We start from the raw sequence: 24014 nt of genomic DNA, 5'->3' as shown, positions 1-24014 counted from the left end.
AGAAGGGGGACGGGGCGAGTTTTATGTCGCTCGACGCAGGCTGGCCGAGTCGAGGTGAGTCGAGCAGATCCAATGTGTGCACTTATCTGATCTACCCGGTGGGGTTAGGAGAAGCGCGCGCGGGGTTAGGGCCCGGCGGCGCCGTCTGGACCGCGCCGGGTCCATCCGGCCGCTCAATCGCCGTTCTGGTCCGCGGGGACCTCCGCGGGCCCAGATGTATATCCCTCGACCGCATACGCTGGCAACCTGCACTCTTGTTCCCCCCTCCACTCACTCTACACTCGTCCACAAAATGCAGGCCATCGCCCGCCCCCTCGCGCGCGTCGCGCCGAAGCACGTCCGCTATGCGGGCACCGTCTCCGCCTGGTCTGCGGTCCCGGCCGGTCCTCCCGACCCCATTCTCGGTGCGTGTCAGCCGTTCGTGTACGCCGAAAGGCCCCGCGCATCTCTTCGTCCGGGCGTGGAATTCGCGTGGAATGCGCCATTGCGGATGCGGGAGTCTGCGCGGGGCCCCGTGGTTATAATTACCCCGCATTCCGTGTGCGCACCGTGCGCCCCGGATGAGTGCTGACGATCCTCCGGTGCACTCACAGGTGTTACTGAGGCCTTCAAGGCGGACAAGGACCCCCGGAAGATCAACCTCGGCGTCGGCGCGTACCGGGACGACAAGGGCAAGCCGTACGTCCTCAACGCCGTCCAGAAGGCGGAGGAGCAGCTCGCGGACGCGAACCCGGACAAGGAGTACCTGCCCATCACTGGACTCGCTGAGTTCACTTCCGCGGCCGCGAAGCTCGCGTACGGTGCCGAGAGCGTGCCTCTGAAGGAGAACCGCGTACGTACTCTTTTGTTTTGGCGCGCTGTGCGTGCGGACGCGTCCTGACGTGGCGGGCGGTCTGCAGATTGCTGTGACGCAGTCCATCTCGGGCACCGGCGCTCTCCGCATCGGGGGCACGTTCCTCGGCCGTTTCTTCCCCCATGTCAAGACGATCTACCTGCCGGTGCCGTCGTGGGGCAACCACACGCCCATCTTCCGTGACTCGGGTCTGGAGGTGAAGGGCTACCGGTACTTTGACAAGAAGACGGTCGGTCTCGACTTTGCGGGCATGATTGAGGACCTGAAGGTACGTCGGGTGGCGAGTCTGGGTTCGAGCGCACCGCTGATGTACGCCACCTCACGTGCAGAACATGCCGGCGCAGTCAATCGTGCTGCTGCACGCGTGCGCGCACAACCCGACTGGGGTGGACCCCACGCCGGAGCAGTGGAAGGAGATCTCGAACGTTATCAAGGAGAAGTCGCTCTTCCCGTTCTTCGACATGGCCTACCAGGGCTTCGCGTCGGGGGACACGTCGCGGGACGCGTTCGCGGTCCGGCACTTTGTCGCGGAAGGCCACCAGATCGCGCTCTCGCAGTCGTTCGCAAAGAACATGGGCTCTACGGCGAGCGCGTCGGCGCGTTCTCGCTGATCACGGCGAGCCCGGAGGAGAAGGCGCGGGTGGACAGCCAGCTGAAGATTGTGATCCGGCCAATGTACTCGAACCCGCCGCTGCACGGGGCGCGGATTGCGAGCACGATCCTCCGGAACGAGGCGCTGTACGGGCTGTGGGAGTCGGAGGTGAAGCTCATGGCGGACCGGATCATCGAGATGCGCTCGCGGCTGTTCGAGAACCTGGTGCAGCAGAACACGCCGGGGGAGTGGAGCCACATTAAGAAGCAGATCGGGATGTTCAGGTGCGTTTCCGGTCGTGGTCGCCGCGGCGGGCGTGGGCGCTGACAGACCGGGGCGGGGCAGCTTCACGGGCCTGACGCAGCCGCAGACGAAGGCGTTGGCCGAGAAGGCGCACATCTACATGACCGCCGACGGGCGCATCTCGATGGCGGGTCTGAACGGGCGGAACATCGACTACTTCTCCGAGAGCGTGAGCAAGGCCGTCAAGGGCGACCTCTGAGCGCGGTCGGGGCGGGTTGGAGCGGGTCGCCGGTGGTATAGAGGGACGGGGCCGTGGTAGACGTTAGACTCACCGTGTCCCCGTAGAGCGCACGCAATGAGACTTGTCGCTTCCAAGCATGCTCGCCTGCAACCGCCGGCACGCGTGCCCCAGCCGGACGGACGCCGCCGGGGGCGTGCGCGCGGGAGCTCCTCGAAGCGGACCGCCTGTCACCCGAACCCGCTCATTTGCCTTCATTTACTCGGGACGGACGATCGACAGAGGCCGCCTTCGTCCTTCGCACCCCCCGCGCCCCGCCGTTTTATCCTCTCCCCCCGCCCCCGCCCCTCTCTGCCCCTTTCCCCCCATGTCGACCAACGCGTCCCGCAGACTGTCCGCCGTCCCCCGCCCCCCTCCCACCCCCGCAGACTCCGGCGACGACCTCCAGGACGCAGACGTCTCCTCCGTCTCCTCCAGTGGCAGCTTCATGGCCACCGTCCGCGCACGCAAGGCCCGCCGTCGCTGGACTGCCCCCGCCCCCGCCCCCGCCCCCGCCCCCTCTGCGCGCGTCCACCCGACCTCGCGTGTCCCAGCGCCCATCCGCACCGATCTCAGCCCCTGTAGGTCCAACCTGGAGCGCGGTCCCAACATGTCTCCACTCACCGAGGGCACGGTGCGCGTTTCTCTCCCCCCCTTGGCCGTTCGCGCTCACGCATACATCCAGGTTTCGTCTGCGTGGTCCACACCCCTCCACACCCCCGATCTTGCCGACTGGACAACTTCCATGGGCAATTATGGCGGACACTCACTCCTTCTGGATCATCCCATCCCTCCTCGCTCCCCCACTTCACCCACTTCACTCACTTCAGCCGCTCGTTTCAGTCACCCTCCGCCCCCTCGCACTCCCACCGGCTCGCCTGCACACCATCCACGTCTCTCGTCCTCGGGTTCTCGCGACCTTCGCTTTCCGTCCCCCCACCTCGACCCTCCCCTCCTCAACTTCATGCCTGGCCTTCCTCCGCTCAAGCTTCCTCTCGCCGACATCTCCGCCCAGGTGGACACCCAGGAGTACCACAGCCCCCCTTCCCCTGCCTCCGACGCTTATTCCACCACGTCCCTCTTCGCCATCTCCCCCCAACACCTCAGCCACACGCCCTCTGATGCCGATCCTCCCCGCTTCAACGTCCTCCCAGCGGATCCGGCAGAAGAGGTCGCCCCCCAGTCCTACCTCCCGGCATTCTCTCCCCAATCGGTCACCGGCATCTACTCTCCCACTACCCCGGACGTCTCTGGAAGCGATTCCCCTATCCTCCCCACCGGCACCGTCGCTCACATCGCGGACCGTAGCCGTCCCGAGTCGGTTCGCTCCGCCTACATGGACCCGGACATCGACGCGTTCGCGCTCGCGACTGCGGTCGCCGGCTCCAACCACTCGTCATTTGACCTCCCATCGTCGGTGGTCTCCGTGGCGGTGCTCCCCGCGGTGTCCTCGGGCTTGCCTTCGCCTGAGCTCCCTCGTCCGATGAACTTGAGGACGGAGTCAGGAGTCGCGTCCACTGTTCATGTCACACGCGATGTTTCATCCGCCGCAGCGGAAGTTCTTAGACGGGGTAGCGCCGATCACGATCGCACCTCCCGGCGGCACTCGACTCCTGAGCCTAGCTCATGGTACAGTCCCAACATGGAGCCTCTCCACACGATCACCAGCCGTGTGGACGTGGATGTGGACAACCAGCTTGCGTCAGGGCAACAGAGCCGACAAAAGCAGCCTGTTTTTGACTCGGTGCGCAAGATCGGTTCTCGCATCCGTGGCCTCTTCAAGTCCAAGGCGGAGAGCAAGATCAAACGCAAGGATGCCGATACCCAACCGGAGTTTGGCATGATGACTCGGACTACCGCCGTGACCAATGTCGAATACCAATCTGTGCGTCTCTGTCTGTATTCAAATCTTATGTTGCTCAATGCGCACTGCAGGAGCATCCTATACCCTCTCCTAGCCCGGTGGCTAAGCTCAATCCCTATCGTCGTCGTCGCTCGTTACCCCCACCCGCCCTCACCGATACCCTGGCGCCTGTACCGAGCAGCTCCTCTATGTTTACCTGGGCTCATTCCTTGTCCGCACCTGTATCGCAGTCCAAGTCCAGCCTTCCCAAACCTCAGGTCCCCACTGTCGACCAACGTCCTACACAATCACTGGACGATCCCTCTCGCTCGCCGCATACTCCCAAACCTCGTAGGGATAGGACAAACACCAACGGCAGCGAGCGCACTAGGGGTTCGCTTTTCTCGCTCACCCCTACCGCCGCGAAGCCGGAGTTTAGCTCTGTCCGGTCGACCACTGCTCGCGTCCAACCCGCCCCAGGCTCACGCCTCGCGGAACTTTTCCAGGACAGCGCCTTTTCCATCACGACTGAGCCAGAATCATTTTGGGGGGACGAGCTGCCAGTCGTTCAAGTTGCCGAAACAAATGCGGAAGAACACCCAGCAAATTCGTTGGACTTGAGCGCCCCGTTCTCAGAGCACAAGAGGATGGAGACAGCCCCCTCACAGACGGCACCGAAATCACAGGCGGCGGTCGACATGGAGCAGTCTGCAGCAAACGACAAGCGATCCCGACGGTTCTCCCTCTCCTCACTCATTAGCAAGCGGTCTTCGCGAAGCGGGCCTTCAATGTCTACTGACTCGAAAAAGGGCCGCCAGCGCTCTCGTACCAGTGTCATTATCCCCGCCGTCCCACCTCTCCCTGCGGACAAGTTCGCCGGCCTGTCTACGTCACTACTGTCACCTCCCGACTCCCGGGTCTCTGTCCTGAGCTCCGGCGCCGAGTCAACATATTTTGACGCCCCAGACCACCCACACGACGAGTCCGACCTCGAGAGCATGAGCTTCGCACGCATGTACGGCTCCACGACCAACGGCTCTTTCATGAGCCTCGGCTCGAGCACGGACCGTGAGCGGCCCTCGGACCATGGCGGTAGCGGGCGGCGCGAAGCGAGCGAGGCCTCGACGGCGACGGCGACATCGAGCCAATCGCAACCACAGTCGCTCTTTGCCCGCGCGACGCACGGGCGCGCACGCCGCGTCTCTGCGGTCGCGCAGCTCGTCGGGGAGAGCGAGAGCGCCCCGGTAACAAAGACGCTCCGGTTCTCGCCTGGGGGGAGCTTCGGCGGGAAGGAGGCCGAGGACGCGGACGCGGACGCGGGCAGCCTCGTGGGGAGCATGCGCGGCCTGGAGCGCGAGGAGGACGCGGGCTTTATGCACGCGCTCGGGTTCGAGTACGACGAGATTGTGCGCCGGGTGCGAGAGGGCTCCATCTGAGATGGGCTCTAGGACTTCAGTCGAGTATTCTGCACACGGACAGGATGGTAGGATCGTGTTTTATTGTATGTTTGTGTTCTCGGTTCGGTAGCTTACAGCTCGAGGCTTGTACTTTTACCGTCCTCGCTCCAGTCTTTGTCGGACCAACGTTCTTTACTATCTCGCGAGTGTCTGTAGCGCACATGGCACGCTACATGTATTGTACATATCATCTTAATGGGGCGCATCAGATATCCAGGTCTTCGTCGGGATCATCGTCGTCCAAGTCGTCCGCTGAGTCGGGGTCGTACAGTATCACTCCAGGGGCGGGTACGACGGGTTTTCCTGTCAGTGTTGATCAGTAAAGCTGCTCGTGCCGCAAGCCCACAAACAGACCCGACCTTCATGCGCGTAAGGCAGCGGGACCTGCGCGCGGGACCGCTGCTGCTCCGGCGTGAGATTCAAGTTGAACGACAGGTCCTGCGTCGGGTCCGCCGTGCCCCCAGGCTGCGAAAGCGCGCAGGCAGTCAGCCGTTCCAGTCTCCCCCGTCGAGAAAGAGAAGGAGGGACGCACCTCGGACGCGGCGGCCTTGCGCCCCGCGAACAGCGCCTTCAGGCCCCCGAGCTCGCGCAGGGCGCAGGGCGCGCCCCCGGCCCAGCCCTCCAGCCCGCGCTCAACGCCGCGACGGCCGCCTGCGCCGCCGCCGCCACCGCCGCGGACGAGGGCCTCGACGACGAGCTCGTCAGCCGCTCCCGCGCCGCCAGGGCCCCCAGGCCCGAAGACGAGGCGCTCGACGTCGGGCGCGCGCGCGGCGAAGGGGGAGAACACGCGCCAGAACTTGGCGTCGGCCGGCGAAGGAGGAGAGGCGGAGGACGTGGGAGAGGCGGCGGGCGGCGGGTGGACGAGGTAGGCCGCGGCGAGGTGGGGGAGGAGCGCGGCGGGGTGGGCGGTGAGGTGAGTGAGCGCGGGGGAGAAGCGGGTCGCGAGGAGCGGCGCGAGGAGCGGGGAGGGCGCGACGAGGTGGAGGACGAGGCGCGAGGGGGCTGGGTGGGCGGACGGGGGGTGAGGGGGGCTGGGAGGAGACGACGAAGGGGCGGGCGTACCTCCGCGTTCGCGGACGAGGGCGAGGACGTCGGAGAGGAGGCGGGTCGTCTCTGAGAGGGAGGCGAGGTCGGAGAGGAGGGTGTCGCACGAGTCGATGGCGACTGTGAGGGCGCCTTGGGGAGCTTCGGGGAGAGAAGGAGGTCTTACTTGCGGTGAGATCGGCGCAACGGGATGGACGGCGTACCTGCACGGACGGCGTCGAGAATGCTCTGTTTCAAGCGCGCTTTCCATTCGCCGTCGGACTCATCGGAGTCGTTGTACCCGGGCACATCGGTGGTTCGGTCCAGGATGTGTATGCGCGCCGAATCTACTTGAGTGCTCGAGGCCAGCAGGCGCGACGGCGGGTAGAGAAGGCAGATGAGCACGAGCGATTCGCGCGCGCTACCGCTCGACCGCTGGACAATGGCGCGCAAGATCGGCAAGCATGTTTGGGCCGTCGATGACTGGAGCAGGACGAAAGACGAGCCGCGGGGAGACGTTCCGAGGGAGGAGGAAAGGAGAGACGCCATTTCGTACGCCAAATTCAGAGCAGTCGCGGCAATCTACTACCTCTCTGCCACGGGCCGGTTTGCCGGGCTGAAGGGCTCAGGCGCCGCAATAAATATCGGATTCATTGCGACAGTCGACCCGCCCGTCATTGGATGTACACGCACAACTTCCTCACCAGCTACCCATACCAATAGTTCTAAAGTTTTAAACTCGCCTCCCCTGACTGTACGTGTCGGTGACTTAATGAAGGCTTTGAAGGTAGGAGTTGCGGCAGTGTCCTTCAAGAGTGCGAAATGCACGGAGCCATACTCGAAATCACCCACGGCATCTTCAGTAAACGCAGGTACACGGCTAGAAGTTGACACGCTCCATAGCAGGACATGGACAGAACTTTGAGCTTATGTGCCGGCGAAGCGCACTCTAGATCTATAACGACGACCTCACGGCGAATGGGAAGATCGAGGTACCCGGCAGCCCGCTGATCCGTTCTCACCACCATCTCCAAGGTATTAAAACACCAGCGGGGCAGCAGCAGCAGTTATACACACGTACCTCTCTACGCTTGTGCTCCTTCGACCCCTCGACGAAGCACTGCGAGAGACGTTCGAGATGTATTCGGAAACCGTCAGTAGCGCGTTATGGTTGGCTAGATGTCGCTAACACCGCACTCATTAGACGTTCCCCAACTTCCCAGTCCCCGTGGACCACTCCATGGAGGCGCTCCCTATGGACTGTCGGCTGAGACAGATGTACCCTGACGATCTCTTTCCGAACGGTGCGGGTATCCGCCTCTGCGTGCCTTCGTTGAAAGTGCTGAGGGGTTCCTAGGAGCGTACGCGGCACTCCCTTATGGGCGTGTGCGGTACTGGCTGATGGGACCGCAGGATGGTATCAAGGTCGGCTTTCATCGCGTTAAGAGGGCTCTAACAGATCACTCACCATGAGCCGAACGACAGGTAGTCCTCATCCACGGCCTCTCGACGCCCGCGATCACCTGGAAGGACATCGCTCCGTACCTCGCTGAGCGCGGTTTTCGTCTCCTGGTCTACGGTGCCTTCGCGCGTTAGTTCGACATCGCGCGGGTTCCGCTCACACATCCGCCAGACCTGTACGGCAAAGGGTACTCCGAGGCCCCCAAGGTACCCAGCACGACGACGCTCTTCATCACTCAGCTCGCGTTGCTTATGCAGTACGTGCACTGGGACTCGGCCAACATCGTTGGCTTTTCCATGGTCAGTTCCTAAACTAGTGCCCCACCGGTAGGAGCCGACACTCACTTTGCGCATCTTCACGTAGGGCGGCGGAATCTGCGCCGCGTTCTGTTCGACGTTCCCATGGCTCGTCGGGGGCAAGGCTGCCTTCGTCTCGGCCGCTGGCCTTCTTAGCGTGAGCATCCATCAACACGTCTGCATCGAAACCGCGTGCCAGGAAGACTCACCAGCGTCGCAGACCAAGCTCGCTCCTCCCAGCCTGCCGGTACGTCCCCGCATCCAGCATCGCAGCCGCTGCTCCGCTCACAAGGCGCATCGCCGCGTCCCAGCACACCGGCGGGATCTACACAGAAGTAAGTTGGGCCACACTGCGCTCTCACCTGCGCTCCTGATACCTACGGGTTCGCGCAGTTTCGCGACCTGCAGACCGCAGAGCTTCCGGGCTACGTGCGCAGCCTCAACTCATGCCGCAAGGTCGGCCCGCTCCGCGCACTCGAGCCGGCGTACGACAAACTTGCCGAGGTCGTGGTCGGTGCCCAGAAGACGAAGCTGGCGGTGCTCGTCGTCCACGTCCGTGCAGTCTCGTTTCTCGTGTCTCACCCGTAGCTGACAAAACGCAGGGCACGGCCGACGAAGTCGTCCCGCTGGAAGAGGCGGATAAGATCAAGAGGCGTGTTCCACAAGCAGAGGTGGTTAAAGTTGAAGGTGCCATGCACGACATTGTAGTGAGCGAGGGTCATTGGCAGCAGCTCGCGCAGGCTCTCGCCCGCTTCTTGGCCTGAGGGCAGACCATGAACTCCACGCACGAAGTGAGCGATAAAGTAGTTAGCAATTCACGGAGGTGCCCTGTGTATGACCAGTACAAAGTGATCAACATTGTCAGTAGATGAATACTATATATACGCGCATTATACCATATGTCCCAGAACCCGTTGCCCTCAGCCACGGGCCCTCGCCCTCACTGCTTGCCCTTGCGCGCCTCCCATGCGTTTCTCGCGAGGATCCGAATGCTACTCTGCCATCGGAGCGCACCGACGCGCTCCGTCTTCCTATCGAGCACGAAACCGTGCTTGGCCAGCGACTTCGCGACGTAGCCCTGGAGCGGTGACGAGTGGGCGCGGACGGCCTCGAGCGTCTTGTCGGCGCCGAACGCGTGCTCGAGCGCGAAGGAGAGGAGGTCGTCGGCCATGTCCGCAGGCCGGTACGGCTCGTCGACGTAGAAGTGGCGGATGGACGCCACGGCGGCGGTGCCCTTGGTCGTCGCCGGCGCGCGTTTCGGCGTGGGGTCCGCCTTCGTCTTCGCCTTGCCTTTGCCCTTGGACTTGGGGCCCGCGACGGCTGTCGCAGCGGCGTCGAGGGCGGCGTCCGAAGCGGCGTCGAGGGAGGCGTCGAGGGCGATGAAGCCGACGAGGCGGGAGTTGTACTCGAGCACCCAGAAGCCAGACGCAGGGGAGCGCGAGTAGTAGGCGGGGATGTCGACGAGGTCCGGGGAGCGGAGGACGTGTGAGGAGCGGTCTTCAAAGCCCCAGCGGTTGAGCCTGCGGCCGAGGTGAACAAGACATCGCGCGCGCGGGGCCAGAGCGGAGGGAGAGGGACGCACCAGTCGATGGCGAACATGAACACGATGGATAGCGCACCAAAGGCAGGGACCGGGGTCAAGTAACCAAAAAGTCCGAGCTCGGGTCTGGGCCACCAGTTTTGCCACTGCACCCATACGGACGACAGCGCCACCCAGAGCGCGACGACGAGGGGATTGAAGTACACTGCAGGCGCGCCATGTCAAGCTGAGGGCGCGAAGGGGAGAGAAACACGACAAACTTTTCTGGTTCGCGACTGCGATGGGCTCCATGCCCATTTTTCCAACCAAGAAGCGGATTTTCTTCTGGTCATCGGACGCAACGGGGCGAATGGTGGCCGACGGCTCTGCGTTTGGCTCGGCCATTTTGTCGCGCGAGAGACCAGGAGGCAGGAGCGAGATGGAGGTGGTCTCGCGCGGGGGACGCGGAGGCGGAGAGGCAAGAGGGGACGGTGAACGACAGCGCGGCCGCCATTGCGCTCGGTGGGGGCAGAAGATGGACGGTGGCAGCGCGATCGCCCCGCGCACGTTCGTCCTCCCCTCGATCCACGCCCGGTGCACGTGACCGACGCGTCTAGACTCCTTTTTTTTTTTTTTTTTTGGATCCTCGTTTATTGCCCTCGAGGGCGGGGCCCTATGGTAGGCATAACATACGGCCAGTTCGTAGTTCGTAGTGTATCGCGTAACAGCGGGGAGCGTCGTCTTCGCATATGCACCCCCGGGAGTGGTCCCGGAGGCACAGGGCCGAAACTTGCCGGCGGGCGTTAGCCGGCGTGCCAGTGAGCCTTGTGGGGGCTCAGGGTGTGTCTGAGTGGGGGTGGAGAGAAGAAGAGACCGGAGAATGTATACTGTACTAATTCAAACACTCCGATACCCCTTGTGACCTGTGACACAAAAGTTCCGGTTCCAACATCCGACAGGATGGTCCGTGAGCCGTGACATGTCCGAAATCTCGACAGACCGAGCACTGAACCTCACCTGAACATGCGAGAAACCCGTTTACACAGTGTCTGAATTCATTAATGGTTACACATCTTCTTCTCTTACGCGTGTACATGTGTGCGACAAGCATTTACTACTGCGCTCGCTCCCTGGCTTGAAACCTGGCTCATATGGTTTCGTTTGCGATTTTCGACAGATGCCCCGGTGACGCGTGACAAGCGCCCAAATCTCGTCCGCCCAGCGGGCTGGTGACCGTGATGTGACGGAGTGTTTGAATTAGTACAGTAGTATGTGTACAGTAGTAGTATAGTAAAGAGGGGAAAGAGAACAAGGCGTGTGGGGTGCATCAACGGGGAAAGCGCGGTGGAGGCTGGCGTCCGTGCTGGTCGTGGGCGTCTTCGCGCGGGTGTCTTCTCGCGCAGGGGTGTCTGAGTAGGGGACGGTTGAACGTTGATCAGCGGAGTCGTGCAGCAGCGGTCGTCTTTGCGTCTAGACTCCACGGTCCCCGGTCCGGAAATCGGATCCCATCGCGATGCAGTCCAGCGTAGACGGCTTATATATGGCTCTCTCTCAGTTCTGTGCTCGCCTGCACTCAGACTGCGACGATGCTCGTCACCAAGACCTTCCACGACGTCCCGTCCAAGCTTGACCCCAATGGTCGCCCTATCAGGGTTTTTGTCATTGCCCCTTCCGTCCCAGGCTATCCGAACGCCAAGTTCCCTGGTACGCCCATCGACTCCCTCGCCTCTGATGGATGCTCACGTCTCGCCTCTTTTTAGGTGTTGTTTGCTTCAGGTGCGCAGCATAGCACATCGTTTGCCCCTGCAGCAGCGTGTGACGGCATTTCGCTTGTGCCAGTGAGATCTACCAAGTGACCGGACCTGTTGAACGTTTCGCGGGCCAGATCGCCAGCCAGGGCTTTGTCGTTGGTATGTTCTTCAACTCACGATTGTCATTTCCTTTCATTCAATTTCACGTCCCTCAAGCGTGCCCCTCGACCTACCATGAGTTCGAAGGCCCTGAGGGCATCCCGTATGACGTCGAAGGTGCGACAATGTCCTGATCACTTTGACATAGCATGACTGCACACGAGGTTTTAGGCACCGATCGGGGGAACAAGTACAAGGTCAGAATCCGCACGCACGCTGCGTATCCCCAGCACTGAACGTGTACCAGATTGAGAAAACGATCGCGGCCTACGACGAGGTCTGCATCCCTCAATCGCTACTACCTCTCGATCTCATATCCGGTGCCAGGACGCAGCCTTGGCCATCGACCTCTTGTGCTCCCTGAAGAACTGCAACGGGCGCATCGCAGGTGAACGCCCCGTGAAATTGCTCGCCCGTGTTCACCCCTCACCTGTCTCCCTTCAGCGACTGGCATGTGCCTCGGCGGACACCTGGTCCGTGCCTCCCCTTTCTTACCCTCCTCCCAAAATTAACCTTCGCACCTCTACAGGCGTTCAGGGTACGCACCTCGCCCAGCGCCTCCCTCACCGCACACCCAACTCACCCTTCCGCAGGCCGGCTTCGACAAGCGCGTCCTCGCCTCCGTCTGCTTCTTCGGGACCGACATCCACTCCGCGACGCTCGGCAAGGGCAAGAGCGACAACTCCCTCGTCCGCGTCCGCGCCGGCGAAATGAACGCCGAGCTCGTCGTGCGTCCCGTTCCCCTCGTCCTCCTCTCTCTCACTCTCACCGCTGCCCGCCCCAGATGATATTTGGCAAACAGGTGTGTGCATTCCACCCCATCCTGCCCTTCGCGCGCGCCCTCCTTCTCACTACTCTCTCTGCACCAGGACACACACGTTCCCCGTCCAGGCCGTGACCTCATCCGCCAGACGCTGGAAGACGCCAATGTGACTGCCTCGGTTCGTCAACCCATCTGCTCTCGTCCCACCCTTAGCCCTCATTGCCCATAGTTCCTCGAGGTCCAAGCTCAGCACGCCTTCATCCGTGACGAGTCCTCCAAGGGTCGTTGGGACGCCGCCTTGACCCGTTCTCTCTTCACCTTCATGATGGAGGTCTTTGAGAGGACTGTTGGCCGAGACCTCGGTGATAAGGTCGATGATGGCGCAGAGATCGAGCATGTCTGCTGAACATAAGTAGTGACGCTTCCATGCACGCTGTGTACGATACAATGAGAATCGAATTGCATACTGGTCTAGGCGTACATGAACATCCCCATGGAACTCCTGACTGGTCACACAGCAGATAATATCAGAGTGCGAAGAGAGCAACGCTACAATCAATTGACTTCTTCTCATCCTCTACGCAACGTACGACATTACAGAACATGAGCCGCGGCCCGTGAGACCGGCGGCATGCTTCGTGATCGTGAATACAACAATGGGGGGAGGTGGTAAGAACACAGTTGCGACAGTTAGAGATACCATGCGAGATGAGATGACAGAAAGCGTGACGGGACCGAAGGGAAAGGAAGACCGCGTCAAAGAAGTTTACTTCTTCTTGGATGCCTTCTCCGCTGACTTGGTGACTGCAACCCATACTGGTCAACATCATGTCATGCTGCAGTCAAAAAGCGCGCTTACCCTTGCCACCAGACTTGTCAGTCTTGTCGACGCTCTTGATGATGCCGACGGCGACCGTCTGCCTCATGTCACGGACGGCGAAACGACCAAGAGGGGGATATTCGTTGTAGGCCTCAACACACATCGGCTTGCTCGGGACAAGCTTGGCAATGCACGCATCACCAGACTTGACGAACTTGGGCGACGCCTCCATCGTCTTCCCCGTCCGGCGGTCGACCTTCTCGATGAGCTCGGCGAACTTGCAGGCAATGTGGGCGGTGTGGCAATCGAGGACGGGCGCGTAACCAGCACCGATCTGACCAGGGTGGTTGAGGATGATGACCTGGGCGTTGAACGACGCGGCCTCCTTGGCGGGGTCGTTCTTGGAGTCGGAGGCGACGTTACCACGGCGGATATCCTTGACCGACACGTTCCTGCGATGATGATCAGCATCCGTCAATTTCGTCGAAGAGCAGTGCACTCACTTGACGTTGAAGCCGACGTTGTCACCGGGGGAACCCTGCTCGAGCTGCTCGTGATGCATCTCGACGGACTTAACCTCAGTGGTGACGTTCGTGGGCGCGAAGGTGACGATCATGCCGGCCTTGATGATACCAGTCTCGACACGACCGACGGGCACCGTACCGATACCACCGATCTTGTAGACATCCTGGAGGGGGAGACGGAGCGGCTTGTCGGAGGGACGGACGGGGGGCTCGATGGCATCGATGGCATCGAGGAGGGTCTTGCCCTTGACGGCGCCGCCTTGTTCTCCTTGGTCCAGCCCTTGTACCATGGCATGCTGGAAAAGGCGACATCAGGCTATGAACATGAGTAATTACCGTGCGCATACGTACTTGGCCGACTCCTCAAGCATGTTGTCACCGTGCCAGCCAGAGATGGGGACGAAGGCGACCGCCTTCGGGTTGTAGCCGACCTTCTTGATGAAGGTGGACGTCTCCTTGACGATTTCGTTGAAGCGGTCCTCTGACCACTGTAGCAATGTCGTTGATACGATGTTAAAGGAAGCCAGAAGAGAACTGCGTACCTTGGTGGTGTCCATCTTGTTGACGGCGACGATGAGTTGCCTGACACCGAGGGTGAAGGCAAGGAGGGCGTGCTCGCGGGTCTGGCCGTCCTTGGAGATACCAGCCTCGAACTCACCAGTACCACCGGCAATGATGAGGATAGCGCATCAGCCTGGGAGGTACCAGTGATCATGTTCTTGATGAAGTCACGGTGGCCAGGAGCGTCGATGACCTGGAGAGGTGATGAGAATACATCCACCATATTTACAAAGAAAAAAATAACATACAGTGACCATGTACTTCGGGGTCTCGAACTTCCAGAGGGCGATATCGATGGTGATACCACGCTCACGCTCAGCCTTGAGCTTGTCGAGCACCCAGGCTGAGACGCTCTTCGATTAGATAAAGAATCACATGCGAGCGCCTAGATGTACTCACCATACTTGAACGAGCCCTTGCCGAGCTCAGCAGCCTCCTTTTCGAACTTCTCGATGGTACGCTTGTCGATACCACCGCACTTGTAGATCAAGTGGCCAGTGGTGGTCGACTTGCCGGAATCGACGTGGCCGATGACTAGAGGCGATCGCGGATGGACGATGATGAGTACTGGGGACATGGTCGACATGCCAAGCGATGCTCACCGACGACGTTAACGTGGGACTTATCCTTTCCCATTTTGAGGCAGATCTGCGAGGCCCATGTCAGTACAAGGTCGGGATCGAAGGAGGTCGCGCATCGGTCGGACGAGTAGCCGGCGGGTAGATGTCGGACGAGCGCGCGACATCAATATCGACGGCGCGTTCGCTCGCGCGACTGCCCGCCGACATCCTAGACCACAAGGGATAAATCATAGAAGAAACTCACGCAAAAGAAAGTGTGAAGGAGGGGGAGACGAGAGGGGGGGATGAGGGTAAGAAGAAACCTGGTGTGGACGAGATCTTAAGGTTTATATCCCCCCGCACGGCCTCAAAAATTTTAGATGATCGATAGAGATCTTGCTGATTACGGTGCAAACCCCCCATCGCGGCTCCGGCGCCTGCCCGGAGTCACCGTCCGGGCCGCCGATTTGGCGTGTGAGCGCGCGAGATCCAGGCAAAACGCACGACGGGCTCGAAGCAATGGCACAGGCCCAGGTTGCCGGGCGATCGCAGACAGCGGGGAGTGCGGAGCGAGACAAATTCGAATTTCTATTGCACATGGCTAGTTACTACGTACGCAATACACCGTATGGATGACAGGGGGCATGTAGGAGAACAGATGCGGCCAAAACGAGGGACGATGCGATGGGGTCGATAACATTATGGTGTGTACAGAACGGGCGTGAGCGAGTGCGAGATAAATGTCCCTTCGGGGGTGCCGAGCGATGGATGGATGGAAGAAGATAGCATGACTTGCAACGAGGTCAAGGGCGCGTTCGAATCCCGCTCCGGGGGCGCGAAGCGATCAGATAGCATTCCGGTGGTCCGCATCTACAAAAGCCAAGTCCAATCAGCCCGTCAGCTAGACACTTCCGATGACGCGAAGCGACCCCGCGTCGCACGCACTTTCCATGGATCTTCTAAGTACTTTCGTCGGCGACTACGCCTCCATGCCCCACCCACCGCTCCCGCTGAGGAACCGGCTCTGGAGGATGGTCTGGAACGTTGGTCGCGCGTTCACGTCCACTTTGAGACATGCGCGAACGAGCTCCGCCGCGTCGCCGACAGCCCCACCTCCGTCATCTTCTTCGCCATCCTTCTCCTTGCCGTCCGCGCAGCGCTCGTCCAGCGCGATCGACGCCGTGGCGAACGGAGACTCGAGACCATCCTGCGCCTCGGCTGCTGTCGTGAACGGGCATTCGCCGACCAGCATCACGTACGCGACGACGCCGAAAGCCCAGACATCTTGCTCCTTTCCGTAGTATCGCTCACCGCGGAGAATCTCAGGCCCAGCGTAATCGAGGCTGGAAGGTCTCACGGGTTGAGGGTCATCAGGGTCAGATGGAGGACGATATGCACTCACGTGCCGCTGAAGGTGTCCCAGCCGCCCTTCCTGACCAACCCGGAGCTTCCAAAGTCGATAAGAACGCATTTGCCGTCGGGGCCCAGCACCACGTTCTCGTCCTTGATGTCTCGGTGAACTGCATCCCGCGTTTCAACATGCAAAACTTACGTATAGACGGGTCAGACTCACCGATGCCTTTTGAGTGTAAGAATCCGACGGCGTCAGCGATCTGGCCAAGATAAGTTCGGATAAGATCTGGGGGCAGCCCGTGAGGGAAGCCCTCTACGAGTTCGAAGAGGTCCGAAGGCGGCTGCGGCTCATCCGGTTTGGGCTCCGGGGTTGTAGACGGAAGAACGAGGTAATAGTAGTGGTCATCCTCGAAGAAGTCTAGGAGGGGGCAAATGTTAGGGTGTCCGCTTACGACCTTGCCTTCCACCCAATCATTCTGGGCATCTGCTTTACGGCGAAGGGGGTCCCAGGGGCGCGGTGGAGGGAGAACATAGTGTGTGGTGGAGATTGCGGACATGACATAAATCTCTATTGGGATGGTGCCAAACTTCGGATGACGCTTCCAGCAATCCGCCAGAATACGCGACTTGATAATCTGTTTGATGACAAGCGGGGGCTGCAAGAAAACGTCAATCTACCGACTCTCTGACTCGCTCCACAAGGACTCACCCCCATTGTCCCGTCATCCATCATCTCCCGAGCACGCTTGACCAGTCCGTATGCCCCACGCCCGATCTCGCGCTCGACCACAAACTCAGAGATGCTCCTGTCGCCAGTCGGGCATGCCTTTTCTCCAGGGGTCGGTGGTCCGACGCTGCTCGCGACGCTAAGGAAGCTCGCCGCACTGCTGGTCCGGACTAGCTTCTGGGGACCAGACGGCATCGGAGATGCTTCCACCGGAGCTATTGAGACACGCCCGGCCACGAGCGACACGCGTTGTTGAGAAGATCGACGCCGCATGCGGGGCATTTGAGAAGATCGGGGAGAAGACGGTGTACTTGAAAGAGCACTGCGGAGGGATAGGGAAGACGCCGTGGGCACCATCGGAGAGGTTGGACGAGATGTGAATGACCGCGGAGAAGGTGGTCGGGATGAAGCGGGGGACCGAGTCAGAGGACCAGCGATGAAACTACCTGTCCGAGGAGACATGGGGGTGAAAGGCGTGGGGGGAGTGAAGGACGTAGAGATCTTGGGCATGCCGTTTGTTGCCGCAGAGCGTGGCACTGCGGAAGAGCTGAGCCACACTGGACGAGTTGGACGGATGAGACTTGGCTTGTCCTTGGGTAGACTGAGAAGAGAGTCGGGGGCGACTTGGAGACAGCTTTCATCGCTGGAACCTTCATCTTCTGCCTTGTGGTTGTTCCACTTGAAGCCGCGGCCGATGGAGGTGACTCCCCAGCTATTGCCAACGCTGGCTGCGCGGTATAGCTGGGGACCAGAGGAAGGAGCTATCCAGTCGTCGTCATTGTCGAGGGAGAGGTCGACGGCGTGGGACGCGAGCATGATGCCTTGCAAAGGGGGGAGGCCCTTTGGGCGGTGACGAGTGCGTGAGAGGGAGGGAGTGGAAGATGGTGGGGCTGAACGGGAACGCGAAAGGCGGAGTGACGGCTTGGGAGACGGCGGCTCTATGAGGGCGCACGTGAGCAATTGCTCGCCACCGCGTCCGTGGTTGAGCCGACTGGCTGCAGTCCACAAAAACTCGTCCTCTGAGCTGGAGTCGTATTCCTCATCCATGCAGATCGTGGTGGTTGGAGGCGAAGCTGGGACGCATGGATCGTCGTGGCACCGTCGTCTCCCTGCCGGATCCAATGGGACGACGCGACTCGATCTGGAGACCTCCCTTCTCAATTCGCCAGCCTGCCACCGCCCGACCCCAGGTGATAAGCGTCACGCGTCACGTCCCAAGGCTCGCTCGGCATCCCGTCCCCACGTGGAACAGGCGCCCGTCTCCCCGCGCGCGCATCTGGTGTCGTCCTCGAGCTCAGCACACCCCCGCCAACGCCGTCCTCAAGCCCCAATAATCGTGAGTCCGTCCTGATTCTCGTTCAATACGACGTTCCTGCATCCCAGAATCCTGTCAGTGCAACGTTTGACGGCAGACACGACCAGCAAGAGGTTGGATGCTTATCCGCACTTGTGGATGACTGGCGGGACTTGGCTGGCATATCACCCGCAACCTTTTTGCTTACGTCGCTGCTGCCTCAGTTCGCCATGGTCAAGGTCCCCATCGTCAAGAAGCGCACCAAACCGTTCAAGTGAGCTCTACAGGCTGCCTGCACACCTCCCCAGATCCTGAGCATAACTGCAGGCGCCACCAGTCTGACCGCTACAAGAGCGTGAAGGAGGCATGGAGGAAACCCAAGGGTATTGATAACCGTGTCCGGCGTCGTTTCAAGGGCCAGCTGCCCATGCCCAAGGTTCGTTTATGTATGCTCCTCCCGTTTCCGTTCTCACAACTGGACTTCGCATAGATTGGGTACGGCAGCAACAAGAAGGTAACATCCAAAGTCCTCGTGTGCGTACTCGCAGACCCCTCATGCGTTTGATACAGACCCGCCACCTCCTCCCCAACGGCCTCAAGAAGTTCTTGGTCACCAACGTCCGGGACGTTGACATGCTCTTGATGCACAACAAAAGCTTCGCAGCGGAGATCGCGCACAACGTGAGCAGCCGCAACCGGACACTGATCCTTGAGAGGTACGTCGGGATATCACCTCGGATTAATGCGTGTAGTCTGATTTTCTGGTGCGGGATAGGTCGAAGGTTCTCGGAGTCAAGGTCACCAACCCTGCGGCCCGTCTGCGGTCAGAGGAGTAAAAGGTCGTTGTCCGTATTACTGCTGTCCCACTTGATGTTCCTCCACCACATGTATCCATTTGACTATGCCGAGCACAATCGACATGCGACCATGATCCAGGCCTCACCGCAGATATCTCGTTTCGTGAGCGTGATCGGTGCGCATCGCTGAACATGCTGCGTGAATGCGGTCGAGGTCGAGGTGGGCGGCAGGCGTCAGATGTAGATAATGGCAAATGGACCGATCTGGTGCGTCCGGAGACTCCGAGCGCATGCAATTGGACAGACTGGGCTTGTTCCAGATGTGCGGCTGAAGCGTTCTTGCCTCTGACCTCGACCACGACCTCGAAGGAAAGCATACAAAACGAGGCCCCGTCTTCGGCGTCTCTGCTGAGACAACCCGCAGCTCTGTTCTTGTCCCTGTGCCGCTGCCTCCCGATACCCACCTCTGTATCCACCATGAGTTCCAGGTGAGCATCACTCCGATCTCTCCAATCTTGCTCCCCCGGCTCATGCATCACTTGCGTATACGGACAAGCGACACATGCGGACTCCTGGTACACCGGTAACCAGTCTCAGTTGGATCAAGAGCTCACAGGCTGGTTGGCGGGGGTGACGCCTGCACCCGAAGACAATTTCAAGCCTCCAATCTCCGGGACAAAGGCTATAATCGCGCCGTGAGCAAACCTACGATTTATCTGCCTCTGCGATGATGTTGTAACACTATGGCTAGTCATGCCGGATACTCTTACTCGGGTGCCGCGGCCGCGTGGGCGTACAAGAGTATAGATGTTACAGGGATGTAAGTAACGCGCTCTTGGCCCTTCCTTTTAGTGCTAACAAAGATAATCGTACAGAAAGCGGGTGTTCATCTTGGGCCCTTCACACCACGTCTACCTAGACGGTTGCGCTCTCTCGCGATGCTCTCAATACGAAACGCCGCTTGGTGGGCTCCCTATAGACACAGATAGTAGGCGGATCGCATTTCTTCCAAGTGTCACGAAAACATGACACACATGCGTAGCGATGAACGAGCTAAAGAAGATCGGTCGTTTCACCGAAATGTCGCTCGAAACCGATGAAGACGAGCATAGCATCGAAATGCATTTACCCTACATCCGCAAGGTTTTCGAAGGGTGCGCAGTGTTTCAGCGATGCGGAACGGCCTCTAACACCAGATGCGCATGCGCAGGCAGGACATCAAAGTGGTGCCTATCCTTGTGGGCGCGATCAGCTACGAGAAGGAGGTGTCGTACGGCCAGCTCCTTGCTCCATACTTGGCCCGCGAAGACACGATCTTTGTAATCTCTAGTGACTTCTGCCACTGGTCAGTGGGATTAACTTGCAATAGAAGATACTTGCTGACACTAGCCAAGGGGTCTGAGATTCCAGTATACTTTTTATTACCCTCGCCCTCCGCCCACGACCGCTATACGGCTCTCGCGCTCTGACATATCGCCGGCGAGTATGAAGGAGCACCCCATTCATGAATCCATCTCGGCTTTGGACCACGAAGCTATGGAGCTCCTTACGATGCCTCCCTTCCGGGCGGGCCAAGCCCATCAAATGTTCGCCGATTACTTGGCGAGGACGAAGAATACGATCTGCGGACGGCACCCCATAGGAGTGTTGCTTGGCGCGCTCACGGCACTGGAGGAAGAAGGGACGGGGCGTCGCTCAAGTGGGTGCGGTACGAACAAAGCAGTCCCTGTATGACCATCAAGGATTCCAGTGTCAGTTACGCTAGCGCATATGTGACGTTCTAGATGTACAGCATGAAGTATAAGACTTTGATAGGACTGAAGCAGCAGCAACCAAGTTCCCTGTACACTAATGTCAATATATGCCCGTGTGCCATTCTCTACCTCTATGCTCTATGGATATCGTCTGGACAAGGTATTGGCGACAACGGCGTTCAAAGTTTCAGGCGCTCTCGAACCTCAACGGGCAGAAGATGAACCTGTAGGCCAACCGGGTGGTCAAGCTCGTTCTCGGTGCCGGGTTCACCACGGTGGGCGACGACCTGCACAAATCGAATCAGTATTCTCCCGAACCACCGTCAACAGGGAGGCTCACGTTCCAATCCCCACCACCTTTGCCCTTGCACCGGCTGTCGACGATGTACTCGGCATCATGAAAGCCCCAAGGCCGCTGAGCGCCCTCCGAGAGGTGCCCGACCTCAGCGTTCCTCTCGAGCGTGAACCCCCCGAGCACCTCCTCCGCGCCCAGGTCCTTGCGCCGGACGCCCGTGATCGAGCACGTCGCGACGCTCAGCGGCGCCTCGCGGTCGCCGACGAGCTCCCGCGCGAGCGCGGCGACCGTCGCCGCGTGGCTCACGAGCAGGATGCGCCGGTGCGCGCCGTCGAAGCGCGCCTCGACGGCGGGCACGAGCGCGCGGATGAGCGCACCGGAGCGGTCGTGCACCGCCGGCACGGACTCGCCCTTGCGCGAGGGGTAGTAGAGCGACGGCCACCGCTCGGCGTCGACCTGGGGGAAGTGTGCGCGGAGCTCAGACGCGGGCCCCGGGCGCGGGTGCAGCCCGGTGTTGGGCTCGACCTGGGAGTACCACTCGGAGAGGCCTGGCCGAGTACATGACGAGCAGGACGGGTTCTGGTCAGCAGAGCGAGCAGGGCGGGGAAGGGCTTCGAGGGGACGGACCGTGCTCGACGAAGAGAGGGACCTGGAGCGCTTCAGCGGTCGGCTTCGCCGTTTGCAGGCAGCGATCTGGGGGTGGGGGTGATTCCCGGTTACGCTGTTTATCAATTGACACGAAATCGCCTACACCTACAGTATGGCGAGGAGAATATCGCAGTTGGGCGCTCTTCAGGTGCGAGCGATTTGAAGAATTCGGCCACTTCTTCAGCCTGAGTCACCCCAGTCGGCGACAAAGCTGGGTCGCGAGGAAGACCTGTAAGAGTGTGCGTGGGTCATGAATAAGGGCTTGGAAGCTATTGTCTCTAGCCGAACCTGTCGCACTCTTCCTGTAAAGCGGACCGTGGTCCGTGAGTCATGTCCGACGAGCTCGACAGCTGTAGTACGTACCAGTCATCCGTGACCCAGTTCATGCGATAGCCTGCAGAGTAGTCAGAGAGCGAGCGTGAAAGCTAGGCCAGTGGTGTTTACCATGTCGGGCAATGTAAATGTACTCGACTGTCATGCCGCGAAGGAGCCCGTGGAGGCGGAAGTAGAGAGGCGACAATACACCTCACTATCAGCTCGCCGATCTCGGGTCGACCCCAGCACGGCAGCTTCGGAGACGCGGTGATTCGCCGCCAGACTCTTTCTGGTCCAATGAGAACCGCTGTCTCCGCACGTTGTCAGCACCAAGGAGGACCCACGTTCAGGCTGGAAAATACGCTGGGCGCAAACTGCATCGATGTTCTTACACCTCGTATACAACACGACTATATATGATGTGCCAAAGAGCATAATATACCGTGCATAGTCTTGGTTCATATGTCATGTGAAGTGAGTGAGACGGCTACTACGGAATCGCGAGCAGAAGGACAGGGTACGCGGAGCAAAATGATGGAGATAGAGGGAGAAACACGAGGCAGCGACGATGCACGAGTAGCGCACAGATATCAAGACACACCAACGACGGCACAAGCAGGGATCAGAGGATGTGACTCCACTTTTTGTCGGGTCCGGGTTATAAGGAGGGAGTCAACGGCCGAGTCGCGAGCCAGTATGTTCTTCAGGCCAGCGAGGGGAAGGCGGTCTCGTCGTTCACGTTAAGCGACGTAGTGGTGCCCGTCCCGTTCGCACCACGACCACGACCTCCGCCACGGCCACGACCACGGGTGCCGCGCTCGGCACCACGGTCTCCACCACGGCCGCGACCACCGCGCGCCGGACGCTCAAAGCGAGCATCAATTTCAATGAAGACCTTCTCCTCCTTCTTGGTTTTGGTCTTAGGAGCAGACCTCGTCTATAACGGTGACGGTTAGATCTATTTCACTTGAGAGGACATCAAGCAACATACCTTGCCAACAAAGTAGGCGCTCTCTTCTTCGTCCTTCTTGGCGACGACGACGGCATCCTTGAACGCTGCGTCATCAATCTTGCGACTCTCGAGCTTCGGAACGATGTCCAGGCCGCCTTGCTTCTTGCGGTATTCGTCCAGGGTGAGCGTGTTGTCATCTTCTTCAGGCTCGCGGGGCTCGCGGGGCTTGCGCTCAGCCTTCTCGTCCGCAGCGCCCTCGGCGGCGGGGGTATCGGTGGGACCAGCACCCCAGGCATCAGCATCGGGAGCCGGGGCCGCTGCGCCCCATTCGTTGGACTCGGCGGCGGCGTCGGTGACGGCCGCGGCCTCGGCCTTCAGCTCGGAAGTGCCCTCGTCGCCACCCCAACCTTGGTGGACCTTCTTGTCTGAGTCGCTAAACGATCACGGGATAAATCACCATACAATCACCGATATCGAAAGGAGTACGTACGTCTTGCCAGTCATGCTGTGGCGATCGAAGGGGCGTCCACGACCACCTCGTCCGCGATCGCCGCGTCCCCGGCCACGGCCACGACCACGGCCTTCGCCATCGACTGGATGCCAGAAGTACAGGGAGAGAGGAAACCTGTGAGGATGATGGGGTAGTGCAGCTCAAGGCGGCTTACCACGCTTCTTGGGCTCGCTGTCGTCACCAGCAGCCTCAGCATTCTCCTTGTCACGAGGAGCAGTCTTGCCGCCGCGTTGGTAGTAGCGGCCCCCTCTTGAGGCAGGACCACCACGGGTCTTCTGGGCACCATCGCGAGCAGCGGGGGCGGTGGCTGCAGGCGCTGCCTGCTTGGCCGTAGCGGCAGGAGATGGGCTCGCCGGCCGCGAAGCATCATCTGGTGTATGCGCAGCGAAATCAGTCGGTCGTCGAGAAATCGTGGGGCGCGATGCGGATTGGAAGATGGGGGGAATGGGTGCATAGAGTAGAAACGCACCATCGAGGAGGGCAAACGGATTCCTGCTGGCCACCGACATCTTGAAGACACGGGGCCGACTTTCAGAGTCAGAAGGGGTGGAATTCCCTGAGTACGGTCAAGTAGATTGGCGGCAGGGGGCGTGAGGGGCTCGCAAAGTCTCTGCCCAGATTCAGCCCGCGCAGGGACCCCGACTGCGCGCCCGGGGTCCTGGTAA

The 24014-nt window shown here is 60.4% G+C and overlaps 11 protein-coding genes across 11 annotated transcripts; 5 read left to right on the top strand and 6 right to left on the bottom strand.

Annotated features, from left to right (window-relative positions):
• Nucleotides 1-292: 292 nt before the first annotated feature.
• Nucleotides 293-1947, top strand: BXZ73DRAFT_87329 (PLP-dependent transferase; the record flags this gene model as incomplete). Its single annotated transcript, XM_048024521.1, has 6 exons — nt 293-404; nt 594-832; nt 900-1121; nt 1183-1445; nt 1475-1729; nt 1791-1947. 6 exons carry the CDS (start codon nt 293-295, stop codon nt 1945-1947), a joined length of 1248 nt encoding a protein of 415 aa, XP_047882788.1.
• A 346-nt stretch (nt 1948-2293) lies between these two features.
• BXZ73DRAFT_96919 (uncharacterized protein) lies at nt 2294-5244 on the top strand (the record flags this gene model as incomplete). Its single annotated transcript, XM_048027202.1, has 3 exons — nt 2294-2599; nt 2651-3850; nt 3901-5244. 3 exons carry the CDS (start codon nt 2294-2296, stop codon nt 5242-5244), a joined length of 2850 nt encoding a protein of 949 aa, XP_047882787.1.
• A 226-nt stretch (nt 5245-5470) lies between these two features.
• Nucleotides 5471-6837, bottom strand: BXZ73DRAFT_96918 (uncharacterized protein; the record flags this gene model as incomplete). Its single annotated transcript, XM_048027201.1, has 5 exons — nt 5471-5568; nt 5625-5730; nt 5798-6267; nt 6328-6450; nt 6513-6837. The coding sequence occupies 5 exons, from the start codon at nt 6835-6837 to the stop codon at nt 5471-5473; spliced, it is 1122 nt and encodes a 373-aa protein (XP_047882786.1).
• Nucleotides 6838-7426: 589 nt separating this feature from the next.
• On the top strand, nt 7427-8810 carry BXZ73DRAFT_87327 (alpha/beta-hydrolase; the record flags this gene model as incomplete). Its single annotated transcript, XM_048024520.1, has 9 exons — nt 7427-7441; nt 7493-7592; nt 7646-7713; nt 7774-7867; nt 7922-8049; nt 8114-8203; nt 8312-8350; nt 8440-8598; nt 8649-8810. 9 exons carry the CDS (start codon nt 7427-7429, stop codon nt 8808-8810), a joined length of 855 nt encoding a protein of 284 aa, XP_047882785.1.
• A 176-nt stretch (nt 8811-8986) lies between these two features.
• Nucleotides 8987-9970, bottom strand: BXZ73DRAFT_96916 (uncharacterized protein; the record flags this gene model as incomplete). Its single annotated transcript, XM_048027200.1, has 3 exons — nt 8987-9566; nt 9629-9791; nt 9847-9970. The coding sequence occupies 3 exons, from the start codon at nt 9968-9970 to the stop codon at nt 8987-8989; spliced, it is 867 nt and encodes a 288-aa protein (XP_047882784.1).
• Nucleotides 9971-11151: 1181 nt separating this feature from the next.
• BXZ73DRAFT_73944 (dienelactone hydrolase) lies at nt 11152-12644 on the top strand (the record flags this gene model as incomplete). Its single annotated transcript, XM_048021959.1, has 13 exons — nt 11152-11269; nt 11326-11341; nt 11405-11475; nt 11533-11592; nt 11647-11672; nt 11723-11752; nt 11803-11863; nt 11920-11948; nt 12005-12013; nt 12069-12203; nt 12260-12277; nt 12345-12416; nt 12468-12644. The coding sequence occupies 13 exons, from the start codon at nt 11152-11154 to the stop codon at nt 12642-12644; spliced, it is 822 nt and encodes a 273-aa protein (XP_047882783.1).
• A 360-nt stretch (nt 12645-13004) lies between these two features.
• Nucleotides 13005-14804, bottom strand: BXZ73DRAFT_87324 (translation elongation factor; the record flags this gene model as incomplete). Its single annotated transcript, XM_048024519.1, has 10 exons — nt 13005-13042; nt 13098-13510; nt 13562-13878; nt 13930-14070; nt 14125-14214; nt 14241-14336; nt 14392-14486; nt 14543-14677; nt 14746-14770; nt 14796-14804. The coding sequence occupies 10 exons, from the start codon at nt 14802-14804 to the stop codon at nt 13005-13007; spliced, it is 1359 nt and encodes a 452-aa protein (XP_047882782.1).
• Nucleotides 14805-15682: 878 nt separating this feature from the next.
• BXZ73DRAFT_87323 (kinase-like protein) lies at nt 15683-17830 on the bottom strand (the record flags this gene model as incomplete). The annotated part of the gene is made up of 4 exons (XM_048024518.1): nt 15683-16046; nt 16106-16223; nt 16277-16712; nt 16766-17830. The coding sequence occupies 4 exons, from the start codon at nt 17828-17830 to the stop codon at nt 15683-15685; spliced, it is 1983 nt and encodes a 660-aa protein (XP_047882781.1).
• Nucleotides 17831-18632: 802 nt separating this feature from the next.
• On the top strand, nt 18633-20658 carry BXZ73DRAFT_87321 (MEMO1 family; the record flags this gene model as incomplete). The annotated part of the gene is made up of 9 exons (XM_048024517.1): nt 18633-18793; nt 19195-19196; nt 19431-19569; nt 19626-19694; nt 19750-19862; nt 19917-20028; nt 20085-20219; nt 20269-20518; nt 20575-20658. 9 exons carry the CDS (start codon nt 18633-18635, stop codon nt 20656-20658), a joined length of 1065 nt encoding a protein of 354 aa, XP_047882780.1.
• A 149-nt stretch (nt 20659-20807) lies between these two features.
• Nucleotides 20808-22049, bottom strand: BXZ73DRAFT_96910 (phosphoglycerate mutase-like protein; the record flags this gene model as incomplete). The annotated part of the gene is made up of 7 exons (XM_048027199.1): nt 20808-20915; nt 20969-21471; nt 21551-21616; nt 21681-21800; nt 21860-21873; nt 21935-21965; nt 22016-22049. The coding sequence occupies 7 exons, from the start codon at nt 22047-22049 to the stop codon at nt 20808-20810; spliced, it is 876 nt and encodes a 291-aa protein (XP_047882779.1).
• Nucleotides 22050-22589: 540 nt separating this feature from the next.
• On the bottom strand, nt 22590-23858 carry BXZ73DRAFT_96909 (uncharacterized protein; the record flags this gene model as incomplete). The annotated part of the gene is made up of 5 exons (XM_048027198.1): nt 22590-22823; nt 22878-23271; nt 23329-23431; nt 23504-23719; nt 23819-23858. 5 exons carry the CDS (start codon nt 23856-23858, stop codon nt 22590-22592), a joined length of 987 nt encoding a protein of 328 aa, XP_047882778.1.
• Nucleotides 23859-24014: the final 156 nt, after the last annotated feature.

Source organism: Epithele typhae, assembly GCF_022376455.1.
Source record: "Epithele typhae strain CBS 203.58 chromosome Unknown BXZ73scaffold_3, whole genome shotgun sequence".
Classification (NCBI taxonomy): domain Eukaryota; kingdom Fungi; phylum Basidiomycota; class Agaricomycetes; order Polyporales; family Epitheliaceae; genus Epithele; species Epithele typhae.
Note: the sequence above shows the minus strand (reverse complement) of the source record. Positions and strands in the feature narration are given on the sequence as shown.